The sequence below is a fragment of the Schistocerca serialis genome, chromosome 2, assembly GCF_023864345.2.
Source record: "Schistocerca serialis cubense isolate TAMUIC-IGC-003099 chromosome 2, iqSchSeri2.2, whole genome shotgun sequence".
Taxonomy (NCBI): domain Eukaryota; kingdom Metazoa; phylum Arthropoda; class Insecta; order Orthoptera; family Acrididae; genus Schistocerca; species Schistocerca serialis.
Window position 1 is genome coordinate 1,062,913,779 of NC_064639.1, and position 24,316 is coordinate 1,062,938,094.

At 44.5% G+C, this 24,316-nt stretch overlaps 1 protein-coding gene across 1 annotated transcript in view; it reads left to right on the forward strand.

Annotated features, from left to right (window-relative positions):
• Positions 1-243: 243 nt before the first annotated feature.
• The window catches only part of LOC126458517 (uncharacterized), a 703,126-nt gene continuing 679,053 nt past the window's right edge, over positions 244-24,316 (forward strand). The window contains exon 1 of the mRNA XM_050095620.1: positions 244-912. Coding sequence (XP_049951577.1) covers positions 280-912 — 633 coding nt within the window. The 5' untranslated portion in view covers positions 244-279. The remainder of the gene's footprint in view (positions 913-24,316) is intronic.

The following is a 24,316-nucleotide window of genomic DNA, read 5'->3' on the forward strand; positions in this document are numbered from 1 at the left end:
GCTCGATTTCCTTTGGAATGCTGCCAAATCCGGGCGAAAACGATCCGCGTGGAAAGAGCCGCGTCTGGCCGAGAAACAAACCCACGCGGCCGCTGGAAGCTGGCGCCCGAGGGCAGCGCGTCACGCGAGCGTGCAAACGACGCGGGTCGGCGAGAGGGATTCCCGCGGCGGTGCGCATGCGCGACGTGGCACAACCGGAACCCGGAGAGCGGCGCGCGGCAGTGCAGCGCCCGGCGGCCGGTCAGCAGTGAACAGACGGCGGTCTGCGGGCAGCGGAGCATGCGGCTGCCGCTCCTGGTAGCCCTAGCCTTCGCCTTCGCCATCGCCCTCGCAGCACGCGCCGCAGCGCTGCAGCCCGTGGGCAGCTGCTGCGCGCCGAGCTTCAGCTATGACGCCACCATCTGGGCGTGCGTGTCCGACGCCAACCACACGACGGACGCCGGCGATGACTTCCTCAACCTCACCGCGGCGCCTGGCGAATATACCACGGAGCCGCTTCCCACAACCGACGTCACGCTGCTGCAAAGTGACCCCACGTCCGGCAGACGACAGGAGGAAACTGTGGAGAACGCTTACAACGGCAGTGTCGGCGCCACTAGTGAAGCCGCCGTGACCTGGGGCTACGCGGAAGACTCTGGACCGGTATCCGGCGTCTTCGAGGACGTCACAACCGACTGGGACGTTATGTTGGCGAACTCGACGGACGAGCGGCTGCCCGACACGAGCGCGATGCTGGTGCCGGAGAACTGCGAGAAGGGGGCGCTGGTGGACGTGCCGGAGGACCAGCCGCTGCCGGAGGGCGTGGGTCGCTGCCTCGCCGGTGACGGCCTCGTCAGGGTGTGTGTCGACGCCGAGGAATACTGTGCCAGCCACTACTGCCTGCCCAAGTGCTGCCCGCACGGTCAGAGCTTGGTAAGTGCCACAATCCTTCTTCACATCTTCAGATCACAGTGACTGCAATTCTGGACCATGCGTCGTCTCGCTTGCAATAGACGTCTAACATTCTGCGTGGTGTCTGTTTGTTCTAAGTCGTGTCTCCCTACCACTTTCGCGCAACGACGCTCTGAGCTTGTTTTTTACGGAATTGACTAGTTTGAACCTGGGACCTGTTGCTGGTAAGGAGACGCCAGACCACACATGACATGTAGAGTTCAGAAGATCAAATACTTAATGATTTGAGTGTCAGCTCCACTGCACTCCCTGTAAAAGAATCTTAATGCTAACTAAATTTAGTGGAAGGGGTTCAAGGCTTTCCTATTTTTAGTTAGCTGGTAAAATAACGTCGAAAAAGCAGCTAAGTTTACCATTGGAATTTTTATTCTACTCACAAAACATTGTTTATAAATTTCACTATTGATAAAAGGAAATATTTTAATACAGGATGAAAAAAACCAACTGCGTTCAACAAAAATGTGAACGAATATTCCCTGAATGGGTTTCCAAGTTCTATAATGGATCGAAGGATGACCTATGCCATATCACATCTATAATCTAGGTTTAAATGAAGCTTTATAAAAGAGAAAACTATCAAAAATGGTCTACAGTGACCCTCAATTATCTATAATTACTTATTTAACTTGTCGTAAATTACAGTGGCTGATGTGGTTTCTCAATAACTATATAACAAAAAAATCATCCCGTTTCAGATTTTAACTCCTAATAGCAAATGTGAATACCACGAAGTTCAATTGACGATCGACACTAGTATTATGTAATAAGGGGGTGTAGCAGATGAGACTTCTGCAGTTCTGAGTGACGGCTTATGCGCTCTCATGTGGCATCGCGTGCGTTCATTACCTTGTCGTTGATTAGGCAGTATCAGAGGGCGGCGGGCGGCGCAGCTCCACACACCTCGCCATCTAGGAAGCAACTCCTCTCTAACCTCTCCTTACTACAATTTACCAAAGCTGGTTTAAGAAAAAGGTATGTGGCTGTGTTTTTAACTGACCAATCAGGGTCTCAATGTTAACCTTAAGCTCCGCCTACAAAAATTCTGTCTATCCAATGAGAAACGTTATACTTTTCGTGGTGGGGCAATGTTTTTAACGTTTGCAACGAAACAGACACGCGTATAGTCTCACGCTAAAACTTGCAGCTGGTGTGGCCATTTTAGCGTTATCGTAAGATCTATACTGTTCTTCTGGAGGGCTCTATCTCTTAACATGGGCTGGCGGGTGGTCTTGGCGGTCGGCCGACGATGTGGGTGTCCGTCCCATATCGTAGGGCCTTCTAGCTTAACATGGTTCTGCTCTCGGCGTCTGTTGTCGTTTCTCCCCTCGGAACTGCGTCTGTTTCACGGTGGGAAGGTATGACATGCATTTAGGCGTTCTTGTGTTATTCCATTTGGTATTCCATTTGCTCACTCGTTGATCGTATTACTTTGGTTAATTTAATGTCAGGATTTGTTCGGAACTATGTGACATAATGTCGGATTTGCTATCATGTCAGGGTTTTCATGGAAGGTGTTGGATTTGCCTGACACCTTACAGACGCAGAGAAACCACCCTCGTCATTTATTTTGCCGGTATATTTGTTGATCTTCTTTTTTAAGCAAATCCAGGCATTTGTGCTGAACCGAGACTCGAACCTGGTTTTCCCGCTTATCGCGAACGGTCGTCTTACCATTAGACTGTCCGAGCACGTTTCACAGCCAGACGCAAACTTCCATATGTCGTCAACCATGTGTCTACAAACTGCACCTGTACATCCATTATGTATACATTTTTAGTTGAAAGTTGACTGCCCAGTGTTGGCGCATACATACGATAGTGCAGTACCTGTTGTCAGACGTACGATGCAATATTCCTTCGGATATGCATGAATGTCCGAGGGAACATTGCGTCATATATCAGAACAACTGCCAAGATGAGAAACGTAGAAGTAGATATCCTCGGTGTAACAAAGCAGCTTAAATCACTTAATAAAGGCTAGGCCTTCGGTCCAGATTGTATACCAGTCAGGTTCCTTTCAGAGTATGCTAATAAAATAGCTCCATATTTAGCAATTATATACAACCACTCGCTCACAGAAAGATCCGTACCTAAGGACTGGAAAATTGCTCAAGTCACACCAATACCCAAAAAGGGAAGTAGGAGTAATCCGCTGAATTACAGGCCTATATCACTAACGTCGATTTGCAGTAGGTTCAAATGGTTCAAATGGCTCTGAGCACTATGGGACTCAACTGCTGTGGTTATCAGTCCCCTAGAACTTAGAACTGCTTAAACCTAACTAACATAAGGATATCACACACATCCATGCCCGAGGCAGGATTCGAACCTGCGACCGTAGCAGTCGCACGGCTCCGGACTGCGCGCCTAGAACCGCGAGACCACCGCGGCCGGCGATTTGTAGTAGGATTTTGGAGCATATACTGCATTGAAACATCATAAAGTACCTCGAAGAAAACGATTTATTGACACATAGTCAGCACGGATTCAGAAAATATCGTTCTTGTGAAACACAACTAGCTCTTTATACTCGTAAAGTAATAAGTACTATCGACAGGGGATGTCAAATTGATTCCATATTTTCAGATTTCCAGAAGGCTTTCGACACCGTTCCTCACAAGCGTCTTCTAACCAAACTGCGTGCCTACGGAGTATCGCCTCAGTTGTGCGACTGGATTCGTGACTTCCTGTCACAAAGGTCACAGTTCGTGGTAATAGACGGAAAGTCATCGAGTAAAAAAGAAGTAATATCCGGCGTTCCCCAAGGAAGTGTTATAGGCCCCCTATTGTTCCTGATCTATATTAACGACATAGGAGACAATCTCAGTAGCCGTCTTAGATTGTTTGCAGATGATGCTGTCATTTACCGTCTTGTAAAGTCATCAGATGATCAAAACGACTTGCAAAATTATTTAGATAAGATATCTGTATGGTGCGAAAAGTGGCAATTGACCCTGAATAAGGAAAAGCGTGAAGTTATTCACATGAGTACTAAAAGAAATCAGCTAAATTTCGATTACGTGATAAGCCACACAAATCGAAAGACTGTAAATTCAACTAAATACTTAGGGATTACAATTACAAATACCCTAAATTGGAACGATCACATAGATAATATTGTGGGTAGAGCACACCAAAGACTACGATTCATTGGCAAAACACTTAGAAGGTGCAACAGGTCTACTAAAGAGACTGCTTACACCACGCTTGTCCGCCCTATTATGGAGTAGTGCTGTGCGGTGTGGGATCCGAATCAGGTGGGACTGACGGATGACATCGATAAAGTACAAAGAAGGGCAGCTCGTTTTGTATTATCGCGAAATAGGGGAGATAGTGTCACAGACATGATACGTGAAGTGGAGTGGCAATCATTAAAACAAAGGCGTTTTTCGTTGCGATGGGATCTTCTAATGAAGTTTCAATCACCAGTTTTCTCCTCCGATTGCGAAAACATTCTGTTGGCACCCACCTACTGTTGTGGATTGGCAGGAGAGCCAACCCAGGAATCTAGAGGAAGCCGAAAGGCACGCGTTTTAGCTCACGCAGGCTGGCGTGAGGTCTGGAACAGGGCAAGGAAATTAGACTTTAGAAAAAAACGGACGTAGCTGGTGGAATACTTAACTTTAATCCATTAATGGTGAACGTCGGTCTGACGGTACATGACTAACAAGATCAATAGCAACTGATAATGGCACCTTGCTAGGACGTAGCAAATGACGTAGCTGAAGGCTATGCTAACTATCGTCTCGGCAAATGAGAGCGTATTTTGTCAGTGAACCATCGCTAGCAAAGTCGGTTGTACAACTGGGGCGAGTGCTAGGAAGTCTCTCTAGACCTGCCGTGTGGCGGCGCTCGGTCTGCAATCACTGATAGTGGCGACACGCGGGTCCGACGTATACTAATGGACCGCGGCGGATTTAAAGGCTACCACCTAGCAAGTGTGGTGTCTGGCGGTGACACCACACCTACATAGGGAGAAATGACCATCACGATAAAATAAGAGAAATCAGGGCTCGCACAGAAAAATTTAAGTGCTCGTTTTTCCCGCGTGCTGTTCAAGAGTGCAACGGTAGAGAGACAGCTTGAAGGTGGTTCACTGAATCCTCTGCCAGGCACTTTATTGTGAATAGCAGAGTAATCACGTAGACGTATATGTAGATGTACATGTAGACGTAGACACTGCAGTACCGTACGCTAACGTTTTGGGACCAGGCCAGTTAATATTTGAGGATTCTCATACTTGCTGAGTGAAACTAATCAGTAAATCAAATAACACACGTCATGTGGCGGTTTGTCTGTGCATTATTCAAGCCTGAAGACTTTCGTGGTCACGGTCATTGAAGGTAAAATCTTCTAGGACTTTAGGCCGCGTCTGTTACACTTCAATTTCGTCTACGCAATAGACGTTTTGACCCTTCAGCTGGAGTCTTCTTCAAAATCTTCTAGAGTTCGCAGACACGTGAACACTGCCCGACAGTGAACACCAGAAGATCCTGAAGGATATCACAGCAGAGAGGTCGAAACCGTCGATAGCTTAAAAGATACTGAAGACGGACATGACGCGATCTGACACCCTAGTAGTCTTTCATAATTAATGCCAAGTTTTAGGAACCATCGGCTCTTTTGTTATAATAAATAAACAAACACCGTCAGGGTACATTTTTTTATTACCGACTATCGGTTTCTATCTGTGCTGCAGATCACCAGGTCTAAGCTGGAACACGAAAAGAGACAACAACAATAAATATTGCGGAATGATGATGTTACAAAGACTACGCTCAAAGTATGTACAAATAACAACAAAGTATTATGAACCGACAGATACTTGGCACCAAAAATTATTATACTAATGTTGCCGAACTGCACTTTGCGGCACAAGGTATGTGTGGTTTGATAATATTTTGTTATCTGTGCAGTCTTTGAGCGTCAAGTTAGTAGTATCAAGTGTAATTTTCGTTGTTGTTGTCCTTGTTCTTGTCCCATCTTTGACATGAAGATGATCTGCAACGCAATTTTAAACTGCTAACTGGTAAGGAAAAGCTGTGATCCAAACGATGTTTTTTGTTTATAGAAATAAGTTTTATCTTTCTGTACATTAGCAACACTCTTTATGCAGGGCGTACCAAAATTCCCGTTACAAACGTCTAGACTTGTAGAGTGTAATGAGCAGATCATATTCTGAATTGGAACTCATTTGAAAACACGTTGGTAACGCGACCACATTTACAAGTAATTGATTAGGCGTGACCAAGTATATAACATTTTTTTTACAATTCCACTCATTAAAAGCCAAAGCAATTGGTCGTGTACTTGTTGACGGATACTCTTCAACGTGATACTTTGCGGCCTCTTCCAATTCGGGTGTGCGGCGTCAACCTGTTAACGTCACGCCTCTTAACGGCGAAGGTACCCTCTCTCGAAGCCGTTGCGCAATTGTGGCGAAAATGAGGCTCGAACCAGGTCAGAGAGGTAGGATAGACACCAAATGACATTAACCGATCCGTCATCCCACCCCCCTTCTCCCCCCACCATGACCACCCTGTTGCATACCTACCTAGCAAACATATTTTCAGACGGCTATACCGAGGAAACAGTAGGTTTCTGGACATGGGTTCCTATTCAAGCTATTATGTACTCACTCCCTTCTACAAGTCCTTGAAGTTCGTAACCGGAATTTCCGTACGCACTGTGTTGTTAGTAATCAGCTGTAAGAATATATTCTTACCAAGCAAAGCGGCAGCAGCTGTTGAATAATCATTTATTAGAGCAACCGGTTTCGCAGCACTAAAGCTGCATCATCAGGTACAACTGAATAGAAAAAACAGATGGAGGAAAAAAATTTAAAAATTTTTGCAATAGTTACAGTGAAAGCAGTATGTAACTTCAATGCTATTTAAACACTAAATATACGAAAGTGACAACAAACCTCAAGAGAATCGGTACACAATAAGCAGAATACTCACATTCAAACCATTTACAGCAAAATGTAGAGATCATTGGAGGCCCTCACTCACGCTCAGTAATGCTGTATTAAAACGTGCTTGAAAGAACGGGAGTCAAAATAAGAGAGGCGGAATGAAGGAGACGGTCATAGTAAATGACTCAAGTTCTAAGGAGAAACACGGAGAGTCATATAATAAAAATTTTATCAATCAGATCAAGGACTGGATAAAACTCGTAAAAGTCTGTTGTATGACGCTGGCCCTGAGGAAATAACCAAATTATCGTGTACGACCATGAAATGTACACTAAAACCATATAATACAGAAGACCATAACGAAAATAAACGAGCAGAAGGTAAAATGAGTAGCAAGGAAAACAAACTAAATCGAAGAATAAAAACCCTAGCTGTTACCGTATGCTACAAACGTATCACGGCGAGAATAAGAACGAGGCGATACCAGCTGAATACTGAGCAGACGGACAAGTGACGAGTTGACAGGCAAGCGCGAAGCAACCCGGGAATAGGCGGCGCGACAAGATGACAGAAAGAAACTATTTAATAAAACCCGAATGTCGGGACGCGTCCATACATTCATAGCGGTATACTAAAAAAAAGTAACGAAAATATACGAAAGTAATTTGATAATACATGAAACACGGCAAGTAAAAGTTATTTATTGATATGAAGACTGTCGACATTAGCAAGTACTGTACATTTCGGTGTCTTAATTCCGTTTTGCTGTTTAATGTATATTCCAGTCGGCGGTTACCAACCCGCAGAATGTCAATTTCCTCAAGTATATTCAAGGTATGACCTTCATTCTGGCGATGAAAAATTTATGAAGCTTTGGACCAATTGGCAATTCTGTACCCGTGTCCATTTGTACTTAATGCTGACATCAAGTGCGTAAAATTCAAATGCTCACGAAACCTGATCTCAAAATTCCTATCGGTTTGACGAACGTATTTCATGGGTCAATTGTCGCACCTGGTGCAATATACTGCAATAGCTGAATATTTCGGATTTGTTGCATTCTCGCTACGCCTACACTCATCTCGAACGTCACGAAGAATGAAGCAAGCTGGTTTTATACTTTTTCTCCTCAACCTGTAACAAAACTCATAGGAATTTAATTATCCTGCGTTTGTCTCGGAGAAGGAGGGGTAGGCCGGTGTGGCCGTGCGGTTCTGGGCGCTTCAGTCTGGAACCGTGTGGCCACTACGGTCGCAGGTTCGAATCCTGCCTCGGCCATGGATGTGTGTGATGTCCTTAGGTTAGTTAGGTTTAAGTAGTTCTACGTTCTAGGGGACTGATGACCACAGATGTTACGTCCCATAGTGCTCAGAGCCATTTGAACCATTTTTTTTTTTAGCAGGAGGGTACATTAAAAACGTCTAATTCCCCATCGATGTTCGAAATTAATTTATTTTAATTCTGTAGCTAGATGCGTTCCTGTAGCCGTGTACAAAAGCTACCCAAAGCGAGGCAAGCCCTGTACACAGTTGTCTGAGAACTGTATACACAGTTTCAAAGACGATCATAGGATTTCATATCGCTGTATCTACATTAATTAAAAAAGGAATCTCGGGTGGATTTTAACTTACAAATCGAATGAAGAGATTTCTTATTCGCCGGTTGTAAATTGCCGGTTGATGTAGCGCTGGTAGAAGTCTGCGTTGAGTCACTATGTCCAGAGAGCCTTTATAGCTAGTTCATTCTCTCGCTCCTTCAATGTACGAAGTGCGTCGACATGCTAATAACAGAGCAACAAGAGGCTTTTTGCGTTCTCCCTTTTTACAATTGTAACTAATTTAAGCTGCGTGGCTTGGTTGCCATCGAGAATACGTCACTGCAGAAGCGTGCAGATATCTCACTGCGCTACTGGCCCGTAATTTCATGTAAAAATTGTCATTGGCATTATGGAGCATACACTTGCTATGCTGGTGATAAAAAATATGCATTCTCGGGGATATGTTATATTCTATGACTAAACTGTACATGAACATGGTTATACACTGCTGAGCAAAACTTAAGGGCGAAAGTAACGTTCACGTGGTGTGTCACTCCCAAATAACAAAAAAAACTTCGTCCAACGGGTCCGACCTGCCGCCGTGCCATCCTCACCCCACAGGCGTCACTGGATGCGGATATGGAGGTGTATGTATGTGGTCAGCACATCGCTCTCCCGGCCGTATGCCTGTTTATGAGACCGGAGCCGCTACTTCGCAAAACGGCTCTGAGTACTACGGGACTTAACTTCTGAGGTCATCAGTTCCCTAGAACTTAGAACTACTTAAACCTAACTAACCTAAGGACATCACATACATCCACGCCCGAGGCAGGATTCGAACCTGCGACCGTAGTGGTCGCGCAGTTCCAGACTGTAGCGCCTAGAACCACTCGGTCACCCCGGCCGGCCGCTTCTTCTCGGTCAAGTAGCTCTTCAGTTTGCCTCCCAAGGGCTGAGTGCACACCGCTCGGCAGCGCTTAACTTCGTGATCTGACGGGAACCGGTGTTACAACTGCAGCAAGGCCGTTGACCTCCCAAATAACATAGCTCAATGAAACCTGCAGCGTACGTGGAAAGAACAGCTGCAGTATATTAGAGAAGGTAACTGAAATAAGTATACAGTGAGATAAAGAGAAATGACACGTTTATTCAAAGGCAATAATTACAGTGAAGTCACAGCGATTCATAATGGTTCCTGGACTTTACAAAAGGCGGGAAATGGTTCTTCATAGGGTGTGTGATTACCATGGACGTCAATGCATGCTCTGCACAGTGCTGTCACGCTGGCCAAGAGTTTGCTTAGGAGTTCTTGTAGTAGGGGGTTCCATTTCTGCATCAGTGCGGTTGACAACTGCTGATGGCCGTTGTTGCAGGTGGACGTGCTCGATGGGATGTAAGTTGAAAGACAGTTCAGGCTAGGGCAGTCAACGAATATCCTCTCTTTCAAAGCTCTCCCTTACCTGCGCTGTTCGATACGGCCGCACATTGTCACCCAAAAAAATGAAATGAGGGCTGAATGCACCCCTGCACGTCAAGAAGGAGTACAGTGACACATTAGCATTGACGGGTGAGTGAACCGTGTTCAAAGATTTAGATGTCAGTACGCTCAGTTAACAGTATGCCTCCCGACACCGTAACACCTGGACAACCAAAGCGATCTTGTTCGACAATGTTCCTGGGTGCATTATATGTTCTCACCTCTCGCCATATGAGGGTACGTCCAGAATTGTAGAACACGATGGTTCTTATAGTTGTGTCATTGTGTGAGGAGGTATAATGTTGCGTGGTCGTGTTGACCTTCAAGTCATTGCAAGCGATACACTCAGCGTTCAGCATTCTACATCTACATGTATACTCCGCAAGCCACCCAATGGTCTGTGGCGGAGGGCACTTTACGTGCCACTGTCTACCTCCCTATCCTGTTCCAGTCGCGTATGGTTCGCGGGAAGAACGACTGCCAGAAAGCCTCCGTGCGCGCTCGATCTCTCTAATTTTACATTCGTGATCTCCTCGGGAGGTATAAGTAGAGGGAAGCAATATATTCGATACCTCATCCAGAAACGCACCCTCTCGAAACCTGGACAGCAAGCTACACCGCGATGCAGAGCGCCTCTCTTCCAGAGTCTGCCACTTCAGTTTGCTAAACATCTCCGTAACGCTATCACGCTTACCAAATAACCATGTGACGAAACGCGCCGCTCTTCTTTGGATCTTCTCTATCTCCGCTCTCAACCCGACCTGGTACGGATCCCACACTGATGAGCAATACTCAAGTATAGGTCGAACGAGTGTTTTGTGAGCCACCTGCTTTGTTGATGGACTACATTTTCTAAGCACTCTCCCAATGAATCTCAACCTGGCACCCGCCTTACCAACAATTAATTTTATATGATCATTCCACTTCAAATCGTTCCGCACGCATACTCCCAGATATTTTACAGAAGTAACTGCCACCAGTGTTTGTTGCGCTATCATATAATCATACAATAAAGGATCCTTCTTTCTATGTATTCGCAATACATTACATTTGTCTATGTTAAGGGTCAGTGGCCACTCCCTGCACCAAGTACCTATCCGCTGCAATTTTCTAATGCTGCAACTTCTCTGTATATTACAGCATCATCCGCGAAAAGCCACATGGAACTTCCGACACTGTCTACTAGGTCATTTATATATATATTGTGAAAAGCAATTTTCCCATAACACTCCCCTGTGGCACGCCAGAGGTTACTTTAACGTCTGTAGACGACCACCCATCAGTCGTCAAAGGCGCTGGCGGAGGAATGGAACGTCGTATCACAAGAACTCCTTATCATCCGTGTGGTCAGCATGCAAGCACGTTGCAGAGCATGAATTGCCGTCCTTGGTGATCATACACCTTATGTTCCCCTGTTTGTTATGTCCAGGGGACGAGCAGCTCGTGGTCTCGCGGTCGCGAACTCGCTCTCGAGCACAAGGTCCCGGGTTCGATTCCGTGCGGGGTCAGGGATTTTTTTCCCCTGCCTCGAGATGTCTGGGTGTTTGTGTTGTCCTCATCATTTCATCCTCATTCGTGAAAGTGGCGAGATTGGGCTGAGAAAAGGTTGGGAATTTGTACGGGCGCTGATAACCACGCAGTTGAGCGCCTCATAAACCAAACATCATCATCATCATCCAGGGGACGATAATGAAGCGCTGTGACTTCAGTTTGATTATGGTCTAAAACTGACATGGTGAGACCGTGGCTGTGTACAATTAATGTAGGCTAATTCTTACAAAGAAGAAGACAGCACCCAGCCACTATTAATACTGCTATTTATTTAGATAAATAGCGCCGTTACCCGTTTCGAACTGGCAAGTTCAACATCAGACGGCTGTTCTCATGATTTTATAAATCTGCATTCTTTGTGATAACTTCACATGTGGCAAATTCTTTTTGGTGTGTGTGTGTGTGTGTGTGTGTGTGTGTGTGTGTGTGTGTGTATGTGTGTGTGGTGCTTCGCACAATGTGGTGATGTACAAATTACATAAGTGTTGGATATATTTTGGAATATTCGAAAAATACAATCCTGCAACTTCGCAACAAAATCGCGCCGAATTTTCGGCGGCAACAACACACCAAAAAATACTTCGCCACAGTGGAAGAATAAAAATCGAAAATGGACGATAATGTAAAGTGTATCTTGAAAATCATGTGAACAGCCGTCTGATGGTGAACTTGCCAGTTCGAAACCGGTAACGCCGCTATTTACCTAAATAAATAGCAGACTTAATAGTGGCTGGTTGCTGTCTTCTTCTTTCTAAGAATTAACCTACATTAATTATTGTCTTTAAACAATGTGTACTTCCTGTTCGTCTCACCAAATATTCTTTTGAGTTACCGTCTATAGCATACTGTAGCAGTTGTTTCTACGTATGAACCAAGTTTCATCGAGCTATTTTACTTGTCAGTGGCACTTCATGTGAAAGTTACTTTCGTCCTCAACCTTCACTCACCAGCGTATTACTGCTATGCTCCAGGAGAATTCGCTGGTCATGTTCTGTAACAGAAGAGAAGAAGCCGTTACGAGAATTGTAGACACCACTGAAAACTATCACACAAATTAACGCACCAAGCGAAGTGTTATAAAGCCAAAAATCCGGAAACTTTGTTCAGAAGGAAAGGAAGGAAACATTTCCAGTCGGCGACAAGCCTGAATTAGAAGGATGGGGAAGAATATCCCGCATTTTTCCCAAGGAACTACAAAAAATGGCTCTGAGCAGTACGGGACTTAACATCTGAGGTCATCAGTCCCCTAGAACTTAGAACTACTTAAACCTAACTAACCTAAGGACATCACACACAGCCATGGCCCGAGGCAGGATTCGAAACTGCGACCGTAGCGGTCGCGCGGTTCCAGACTGAAGCGCCTAGAACCGCTCGGCCACAACGGCCGGCCAAGGAACTACATTCACCCTATAAGTGGTCTAAACAAATGGAGAGAAGCCTAAATCTGAATAAGCAGACAGAGATCTGAAGTTCACGCCTTAACCATTGCACCCCTTTAACCAGTGTAAATTTATTAAAGAGACGCTGTAAAAATGACTAAAGAAATCCGTCTACATTTTTAGTCTTATTCCTTCTTTCTAGAAGAAAAAAGCAAACGTTGAATTGCGTAAAGAGTATGTTTACATGGCATTTCATTCAGTGAGATACTGGCCTCACATTCTGGAGTTCCTGGTTCAGATACTGCTCTCCAGTTGTGAAATGCATAGTGATGTAAACCCATACATTCACTGTCGTTTACAACCCGCATTCTGGAACAAAGAGAGTATTTTAGTTGTTAGGTGTAACACATACAGTACAATATTACAGTAACCTCGCAATTTTTGCAGATGATGGAGTTATTTACGATGAAGCACTGTCTTAAAAAAAAGAGGCAAAAAATTCAACCAGATCTTGATGTAATTTCAAAGCGATGCAGAAACTGGCAACTGCTTTGAAGGTTCAGAAATGCAGGATTGCGAACATCGTAGAACGCAAAATGTAGTATCCTATGACTACTATAAGTCACTGATAGAGCTAGTTAACTCACACAAATGCTTCGGTGTAACAGTTTGCAGCGATATGAGATTGAATGAACACATGGGCTGAGTCTTAGGCAAAGCGGACTACACATTTTTAATCTTTTGAGAAATGCATGACACATAGCTGTTGGTATTACTTTATTATTACTAACGGTTTCGGTCATAAACCATCATCTCGATGTGAAAGACTGAACGATACTACTCACGTGTCACAAACTGACATGGAAACACATTTACGGGTATACTCATTACAACTGTGCACATATAGCAAAACGAGATTTTTTTCATAATGAATTTTCGCTTTGCTAGATGTACACAGTTGTAATGAGTACACCAGTTCGTGTGACATGACAGTAGTATTATTCATTCTTCGGTACCAAAATGATAGTCTATTACCGAAATGGGGGCTAATAATAAATTAATACAACATCGTTACATTATGCATTTTTCAAAACATATTAGTGTTGTTGATAGCTGCATGAAGTAAATGTTTAACATTTTGATTCATTGGTAGAATAAGGAAAAACAACCTGTCTACAAAGGAGATTTCCTTAAAACCTCTTGTGCGATCCATCCTAGAATACTGCTCTACTGCGTGGGACATGCATCAAATAGGACTAACACTGGATTTTGTACCTGTACAAAGAAGGGTGATATAAATGGCCACAAGTTCGTTTGAGTCATGAGAGAGCGTCAGAGATATGCTGCAAAAAACCTAAACTTGACCCTGGACGTCTGTTTCCGCGCAAGCCCACTTACAAAGTTTCAAGTCTGTTTGGCGAGGTATCTAGGAAAATACTACAGCCTCTTGCGTATGGCTCCTGCAGGGACTGAGAAGATACATTTAGTCTAACTGTAGGACCCACAGAGATCCTTAACCAGTCATTCTTTCCGTGCACCGTACACGAATGGAACAATGAGAAGTATTCTCTGTCATCCAATTCACAGTTGTTGCCGATAATGTGTGTAGGTGTACAAATGACACAGTTTTAGTATTTTTTTCCTGACGTCTCAACGAGAAGTTTAGGTCTTAACAGTTCGACTGCAGCTAGGATATTAGAAACGGAGCAAAAGATGTGAGTGGGAAGTGACAGAGAAGCAAAAAAGCCACGTTTTGTCCGAAGGAACCAACCCGGCCCTAGTGGCATTGAACAAATTAAACCTTAAAAATCGACATTGAAATGAAATACACTACTGGCCATTAAAATTGCTACATCAAGAAGAAATGCAGATGATAAACGGGTATTCATTGGACAAATATATTATACTAGAACTGACATGTGATTACATTTTCACGCAATTTGGGTGCATAGATCCTGAGAAATCAGTACCCAGAACAACACCTCTGACCGTAATAACGGCCTTGATACGCCTGGGCATTGAGTCAAACAGAGCTTGGATGGCGTGTACAGGTACAGCTGCCCACGCAGCTTCAACACTATACCGCAGTTCATCAAGAGTAGCGACTGGCGTATTGTGACGAGCCAGTTGCTTGGCCACCATTGACCAGACGTTTTCAATTTGTGAGACATCTGCAGAATGTGCTGCCCAGGGCAGCAGTCGAACATTTTCTGTATGCAGAAAGGCCCGTACAAGACCTGTAACATGCGGTCGTGCATTATCCTGCTGAAATGTAGGGTTTCGTAGGGATCGAATGAAGGGTAGAGCCACGGGTCGTAACACATCTGAAATTTAACGTCCACTGTTGAAAGTGCCGTCAATGCGAACAAGAGGTGAGCGAGACGTCTAACCAATGGCACCCCATACCATCACGCCGGGTGATACGCCAGTATGGCGATGACTAGAACACGCTTCCAATGTGCGTTCACCGCGATGTCACCACACACGGATGCGACCATCATGATGCTGTATACAGAACCCGGATTCATCCGAAAAAATGACGTTTTGCCATTCGTGCACCCAGGTTCGTCGTTGAGTACACCATCGCAGGCGCTCCTGTCTGTGATGCAGCGTCAAGGGTAACCGCAGCCATGGTCTCCGAGCTGATAGTCCATGCTGCTGCAAACGTCGTCGAACTGCTCGTGCAGATGGTTGTTGTCTTGGCAAACGTCCCCATCTGTTGACTCAGGGATCGAAACATGGCTGCACGATCTGTTGCAGCCATGCGGATAAGATGCCTGTCATCTCGACTGCTAGTGATACGAGACCGTTGGCATCAAGCCCACCGATTCCATATTCTGCTAACAGTCATTGAATCTCGACCAACGCGAGCAGCAATATCGCGATACGATAAACCGCAATCGCGATAGGCTATAATCCGACCATTATCAAAGTCGGAAACGTGATGGTACGCATTTCTCCTCCTTACACGAGGCATCACAACAACATTTCACGCCGGTCAACTGCTGTTTGTGTATGAGAAATCGGTTGGAAACTTTCCTCATGTCAGCATGTTGTAGGTGTCGCCACCGGTGCCAAACTTGTGTGAATGCTTTGAAAAGCTAATCATTTGCATATCACATCATCTTCTTCCTGTCGGTTAAATTTCGCATCTGTAGCACGTCACCTTCGTGGTGTAGCAATTTTAATGGGCCGTGTATAAAAATATGCTTCAGCATGGATATGAAAAATAATTATGTTTTTATAAAAATCATGCCAGTCCTTAGTCACTGCCAGAAATTTCTACAAGATGTCCCTATTTAAACGCAAAAGGTGTAGTAGCTAATTTTTTTTGCTGAGGATCACCAAATCAGACGCAACAGTTGTATAATTGACAGATGCGTAGTAGCCTTTGTTGGGAGACGATTAGGGTCAGTAACAAGAGGTCTCAAGCTTGCAGAGTCACGAACTTGCATGGTCAAATCTTGTGTCGTTGTTCGGCATTGACTCTGCGCGATATCAAAGCGCGTTGCTGCCTCTCCAGTGACCGCAACACGCAGTCGCGCCCTGCTACTGGAGCACCGCAGTGGCCGGTGACTGCACTTCTCCGAACGCTGCCTAACGGCGCTCCTGTAAGACTTGTCGCTGCTACAGGTCACGTGGTACGCTAATGGATGAAAAGCACGTACTCGCTAGTGCCTATACGACAATACGTGCAGGGAAAAAAAGCTGTTGGATCTATTGTATCGATGTTGCTGAAAGCGTTTCTTACTTCAAGTTACTTCAGAAACGAGATGCTGAGTCACTAACGTACGCGGACAAGGAGAAAATCTCACGGCTTGGCATTGAAGGACAGTACTTTTATGCATTTATTTCCATGTCATACCCTCTTAACTTCATGCACTTTATTCAATGTTTTTCCACTGAGCAGACTCGACGACTGATACTGAGAACTCAGTAAAATAACCATTTACAACCACTATCGGGCTAAAAAGTGTTCCAGACGCAAATTTCTCTACCGTTTTTTTATTTTGCTGATATTTTTTCTTTTGTTTAAGTGGTTCCTTCTCGTGTAATTTTTTTCATCTGGTTAGTTAAAATGACTTTCGGTGTGTCTGCAAGTTACTGCTTTCTTTTTTAACTGATAAACAGTAAAAAGAGACACTTTGGAATATCAGAAACTACTAGCCATAACCTTTCCGGTAGATATAGACGATTTCAGTGACATGAGATAAAAACTAATCATAGGGGTGTGGAAAAGAAAACTAAGTACAGATGTGCGGCAACAAGTGGACATGCTGGATGAGTAAATGTTAAGCCTGGTCAAGAGACAAAAAGATGGTTCAAATGGCTCTGAGCACTATGGGACTTAACATCTGTGGTCATCAGTCCCCTAGAACGTAGAACTACGTAATCCTAACTAACCTAAGGACATCACACACATCCATGCCCGAGGCAGGATCCGAACCTGCGACCGTAGCAGTCACGCGGCTCCAGACTGAAGCGCCTAGAAACGCACGGCCACACCGGGCGGCTGGTCAAGAGACGCATGAATCCGTGGACAAGTAGAATAGATAAAGAAAGTAGACACATAGCAGGAAAATTGCAGAAGGTAAAAGAACTTTCTATAAAAATATGCAGCCGTTAAAATCCACGAATATGAACTTCGAGAGCAGAATGGGATTCATGAAAAGCTATGTGTGGGTGCAGTTCTCTAAGAGTGTGGAACATAGACAATGGGGAAGACAGAAATGAAACGTGCAAATGCGTGGTATCACGGAGACATGAACTAATAAAATTTTCTCGGGCTTCCAGCCGTGTCAAGCCACAAGCTTTTGGACAAATGTTCTTGCTGACTGTGGTGACGTCATCACTTGACAATTGCCGAAGGCCACTCTTCCGAAAGCTTGTGGATATTTAACTACTTGGCACGGCTGGAATTTCGAGAACATTTTACTAGAGATGAAACAATTAGAAGCACTCAATAAAAAGGTCTTGATCGCTTTCTCTTAGTTTCAAATAAAAGCCTTTAATATTTACGATTGAGTGAAACACGGTTTCACGTGCTTTGGCGAGGTCCACTGGCTTTCGTGCACTTTTTTGATTGCTATTTCGTTAGGAGGCTGGTTTACATCTCATCCACTGTCACAAGTCGTTGTCAAAAAAAGTGAACTGGATTTTTAAGTGGTAAAGAAGTTTGCTGTTCCTATTGCGTCGCCTATTTCATACATCTTAAATGTCGATCGTCCAAAATCATATGACACTTTTTCGATGTTTTCGTTAGCGATTTTAGTTTTGGACGTCCATCATCTAAATGAGAGTGTAAGAAAAGGACAAGGATGTCCTTGTGAATCTTCACCTACCGAAGATGGATTTGCGTTTGCAATTAACCGGCACACCACAGAATGCTATTTTACCGAAACATAAACGACATGACTACTTCAAAAAAGCCATACAAAGAAATGCATTGCGAATACACCTAACTTATTATTAAACGATTCCCGACGTTATCGTAACAGAAGTTTAATTGATATCAACGCTATCTCTGAGGCAGCCCGAGTAAGTACCCCGTTGTCCTCGTAACTTAGGATATTGACTCACGGATCCGCAATATTCCTGTTCTTTTCTAATGTAGACAGTCCTTATAGTTAGTGTCTCCCAAATTTTGAGCACTCCTAGGAACCACTGTGTATAATACGGCTCATGTGCAATATTCGGTTCACAAATGGTTCAAATCGCTCCAAGCACTATGGGACTTAACATCTGTGGTCATCAGTCCCCTAGTCTTAGAACTACTTAAACCTAACTAACCTGAGGACATTACACACATCCATGCCCGAGGCAGGATTCGAACCTGCGACCGTAGCGGCAGGGCGGTTCCGGACTGAAGCGCCTAGAACCGCTCGGCCACAGCGGCCGGCTTCGACAATATTGCTGCGTGGATTTCGTATTCCCTCTTCCCGCTACATGAGGATACACACTGCAACCTAAAAGCGCGTAAAAACAATTTCAAAAACATGTTCAAATGTGTGTGAAATCTTATGGGACTTAAATGCTAAGGTCATCAGTCCCTAAGCTTACACACTACTTAACCAAAATTATCCTAAGGGCAAACAGACACACCCATGCCCAAGGGAGGAGTCGAACCTCCGCCGGGACCAGCCGCACAGCTCATGACTGCAGCGCCTTTGACCGCTCGGCTAATCCCGCGCCCCAAAAACAATTTGGTACAGTTACACCTAAATACGCTATTCCTCATGCGTATTTTTTTCATCCGAAAGAACTTCTGCTACAATGGGTAAAAACAGACGGCAACTAGTGTAAACAACAACGACAAATGCAGCGTAAACCTGAACAGTCGCCTGAAGGTGAACCTGACGTTCAATACCGGTAACAACAATATTTCTGTAAATAAATAGCGTTATTAATAGTGACTGGTTGCTGTTTTCTTATTTCCAGGAATCAACTTGTATTTTGTACATAGCCGAGGCCAAAAAAAGTTTAAAAAGTCGAGCGAGGTAGCGTAGTGGTTAGTACATCGGTTTTCGGGAAGACGACGGTTCAAATCCGCGTCAGGCCATCCCGATTTAGGCTTAACTTGACTTCCATAAATCGATGCAGGAAAATTCCAGGATGGTGCACATGAAAGGATGTGACTGATTTCCTTCCCCTTCCTTGAATCATTCCAAGCTTGTGCTCCGCCTCTTATGACGTCGTTGTGGACGGGATTTAAGCCCTTATCTTTTCAAAAATTCAGTTTTCGACAAAGATAGTGTTAAGAAAGAGGCCCAGTTTTTTCCACTAAACTAAGGAATTCTGATACCTAGGCAGTGAAATAACGAGAGACGGACGGAACAAGGAGGACATCGAAAGCAGACTAGCAATGGCAAAAAGGGCATCCCTGGCCAAGAGAAGTCTACTAATATCGAATATAAGCCTTAATTTGAGGAAGAAATTTCTGAGAATGTACGTCTGGAGTACAACATTGTATGGGAGTGAAACGTGGACTGTGAGAGAACCGGAACAGAAGAGAATAGAAGCATTTGAGAGGTGGACTACAGACGAATGTTGAAAATTAGGTGAACTGATAAGGTAAGGAAAGAGGAGGTTCTGTGCAGAATCGGAGCACAACGACACGAATGTATTTAACAGGATTGACAACGACACACAAATGTGTCAGCTTACATTACGTTGACGTGGCTTAAAGCCATAATATCAGCACTTGATAATGGCCTAAGGCCGAAATTGCAATAGTGTAATAAAACTTATAACAGTCACTGGCGTAAAGATGATGTCTTTCATTGCTTCTCTGTTTCAGTTGGGGTTGGGTTGGGTTGTTTGGGGGAAGAGACCAAACTGCGAGGTCATCGGTCTCATCGGATTAGGGAAGGGAGTCGGCCGTGCCCTTTCAGAGGAACCATACCAGCATTTGCCTGGAGTGATTTTAGGGAAATCACGGAAAACCTAAATCAGGATGGCCGGACGCGGGATTGAACCGTCGTCCTCCCGAATGCGAGTCCAGTGTGCTACTACTGCGCCACCTCTCTCGGTCTCTCTCTGTTTCAGTGCCTTACCAGTTAGGAACTACATTTTTCTTCACCCAAAACTTCCAGGCTGATGGGCCGTGGTCAATGTACGACATGTGACAATAAAGTAATGAGACTGATGTGAAAAAAAATGTTGCTTACCGTTTTAGCCAAGTTTAATGTTGTCACCCTCACAATACTTCTCTTTTGATTGCACACACTTTTTCCAGCGCTTCTGCCACTGATGGTAACATTTCTGGAACTCATCTTCTGTAATATCCTCCAAGACCCTCGTCACAGCTTTTTGGACATCTTGTGTTGTTTGAAAATGGTGTCCCTTGACCGCCGTTTTGACACTTGGAAATAGAAAAAAGTCGCACGGAGCTATATTTTCTGAATAAGGTGGCTGTGGTAGTACTGAAATTTGTTTTGAGGTTAAAAATTGCTGTACTGACAGAGCAGTATGGGATGGCGCATTATCGTGATGCAGAATCCAATTATCAGTAATGTTGGCACGGACACGAATAACTCTTTTACGAAGTCTTTCTAAAATTTCTTTGTAGTGATATTGGTTAACTGTTTGTCCAGGAGGCACCCACTCTATATGAACAATTCCCTTGGAATCAAAGAAGCACACAAGCATGCATGGTCGTTCACTGCGGTCTTCATCTTCAACATTCGTTCTGCCTTCGCTGAACATTTTATGCCAACGAATAACTTGAGCTCTTGACATAACCTCCTCTCCAAAAGCCTTCTGAAGCTTGCCGTAAGTTGTCGTCGCGTTTTCACCCAATTTAACGCAAAAAGAAATTCCATACTGTTGCGCAATATTATGCGGTTCCGTTTCCGTGACGAGAGACACAAACACGTGTTAACTTATTACAGCACAACACACGACTGACAAGGGAACCTCCCCATCGCACCCCCGTCAGATTTAGTTATAAGTAGGCACAGTGGATAGGCCTTGAAAAACTGAACACAGATCAATCGAGAAAACAGGAAGAAGTTGTGTGGAACTATGAAAAAAATAAGCAAAATATACAAACTGAGTAGTCCATGCGCAAGATTGGCAAGGATAATGTGAACTCAGGAGCGTCGGGGTCCCGTGGTTAGCGTGAGCAGCTGCGGAGCGAGAGGTTCTATGTTCAAGTCTTCCCTCGAGTGAAAAGTTTAATTTTTTTATTTTCAGACAGTTATCAAAGTTCAGGCACTCACACATAATCAACTTCGCTCTCCAAAATTCCAGGACATGTTCAGATTTGCTTCTACATATGCAGGATTTGACGGTCTACACACGGAAAAATTTGAAAACGTTAAAAACATATGTTTTGACAGAGCACAGGGAAAACTGTGCCACTGAGAAACTGTTGCATTCATTTGTTGCAGTTTATGTAACAGACTCTTATGTTTTCATCACTTTTTTGGAGTGATTATCACAAGAAAACCTAAATCGGGCAAGGTAGAAGAATCTTTTTACCCATTCCCCAAGTGTACAAGTTAGGTGGGTCGACAACATATTCCAGTCATGTGACGCACATGCTGTCACCAGTGTCGTATAGAATATATCAGACGCGTTTTCCTGTGGAGGAATCGGTTGACCTATGATCTTGCGATCAAATGTTTTCGGTCCCCATTGGAGAGGCAAGTCCTTTCGTCTACTAATCGCACAGTTTTGCGGTGCGGTCGCAAAACACAGACGCTAAACTTATTACAGTGAACAGAGACGTCAATGAACGAAAGGACAGATCATAACTTTGCGAAAATAAAGAGAGTAAACTTTTCACTCAAGGGAAGACTTGAACCAAGGACTTCTCGTTCCGCAGCTGCTCACGGTAACCACGGGACCACGGCGCTCCTGAGCTCACGCTCTCCTTAATGTTGCCTATCTCAGCTGACACTATCCTTGATGTTGCCTATCTTGCGCATGGACTACTCAGTTTGTATATTTCGCTTATTTTTTTCATAGTTCCACACAGCTTCTTCCTGTTTTCTCGATTGACCTGTGTTCAGTTTTTCAAGGCCTATCCGCTGTGCCAACTTATACCTAAATCTGAGGGGTTTGCGATGGGGAGGTTCCCTTGTGAGCAGTTGCATCGATGTGCCACTTGGACTAGAAGCAGCTTATGGACCAAGGTCAAAGATATTGTGCCTACGCAAGCCTGCAGGGTTGCCACTTCTTGCAAAGAAAATCAGTCTCATTACTTTATTGTCGCACCTCGTATAAAACTCTCCCCTGACGTTTCGTCTCTGACTGTGGGAGACATCCTTCGAGGTAAAGCGGCAAACTGGAGGAAGATGTCTCCCACAGTCGGAGACGAAATGTCAGGGGAGAGTTTTATACATCGACCACGGCCTTCAGCCCGGAAGTCTTAAGTGAAGATAATACCACTGTATGAGCTACATTTTTGTTTTGTTTTGTTTTGTTTCGTATCGCCTTTAGGAGCGGATCAAGGTTGTCGTTGTTGTTGTGGTCTTCAGTCCTGAGACTGGTTTGATGCAGCTCTCCATGCTACTGTGTACTGTGCAAGCTTCTTCATCTCCCAGTACCTACTGCAGCCTACATCCTTTTGAGTCTGCTTAGTGTATTCATCTCTTGGTCTCCCTCTACGATTTTTACCCTCCACGCTGCCCTCCAATACTAAATTGGTGATCTCTCGATGTCTCAGAACATGTCCTACCAACCGATCCCTTTTTCTAGTCAAGTTGTGCCACAAGTTCCTCTTCTCCCCAATTCTACTCAATGCCTCCTCATTAGTTATGTGATCTACCCATCTAATTTCAGCATTCTTCTGTAGCACCACATTTCGAAAGCTTCTATCTCTTCATGTCTAAACTATTTGTCGTCCACGTTTCACTTCCATACACGGCTACACTCCATTCAAATACTTTCAGAAACGACTCCTGACATTTAAATCTGTGCTCGATGTTAACAAACTTTTCTTCTTCAGAAACACTTTCCTTGCCATTGCCAGTCTACATTTTATATCTTCTCTACTTCGACCATCATCAGTTATTTTGCTCCCCAAATAGCAAAACTCCTTTACTACTTTAAGTGTCTCATTTCCTAATCTAATTCCCTCAGTATCACCCAACTTAATTCGACTACATTTCATCATCCTCATTTTGCTTTTGTTGATGTTCATCTTATACCCTCCTTTCAAGACACTGTCCATTCCGTGCAACTGATCTTCCAAGTCCTTTGTTGTCTCTGACAGAATTACAATGTCACTGGCGAACCTCAAAGTTTTTATTTCTTCTGCATGGATTTTAATACGTACTCCGAACTTTTCTTTTGTTTTCTTTACTGCTTGCTCAATATTCAGATTGAATAACATCGGGGAGAGGATACAACCCTGTCTCACTCCCTTCCCAACCACTGCTTGCCTTTCATACCCCTCGACTCTTATAACTGCCATCTGCTTTGTGTACAAATTGTAAATAGCCTTTCGCTCCCCCTTTTTTACCCCTGCCACCTTCAGAATTTGAAAGAGAGTATTCCAATCAAAGGATCAAGGTAGTGGTGCTTACGAAGCCGAGTGAATGTTCCAACAGCACTGATTAATGCGTATTCGTAATATCGCTGTGTTGGTCACTCGTGCGTAGCGCGTGCAGTCGAATCAGTCACCCTGAAAGCGCCTAGGCCATAGCAACGTAGTTCCTTCCGACACGGCAGCGCCCTCTGCAGACAGCACGCCTGTTTCAGTATCTGCATGTCACAGTCGGCGCGACGGCGACTCGCTCCGACGGCATTGTCCTTGATCTTGTATGCCGCGCCTCCTTGCCCCTACCGCTGCCCCCACGCACTGCCTCGCTCTCTGTATTTTGTGATCGCGCGCTGCGAGAGACGGCGAGGCAGCTGCCGTAGTCTGGAGCGGCGACAGCAACAGCCAGACTGGAAGGCCACTGGCGACCTTGACTCTCGTGGCGCCACATGCCGCCGCTTCCCGTTCCATAGAACCGGCGTCTTTCGAAGAAGGCGTGTCCCACAGCTACTTGCGAT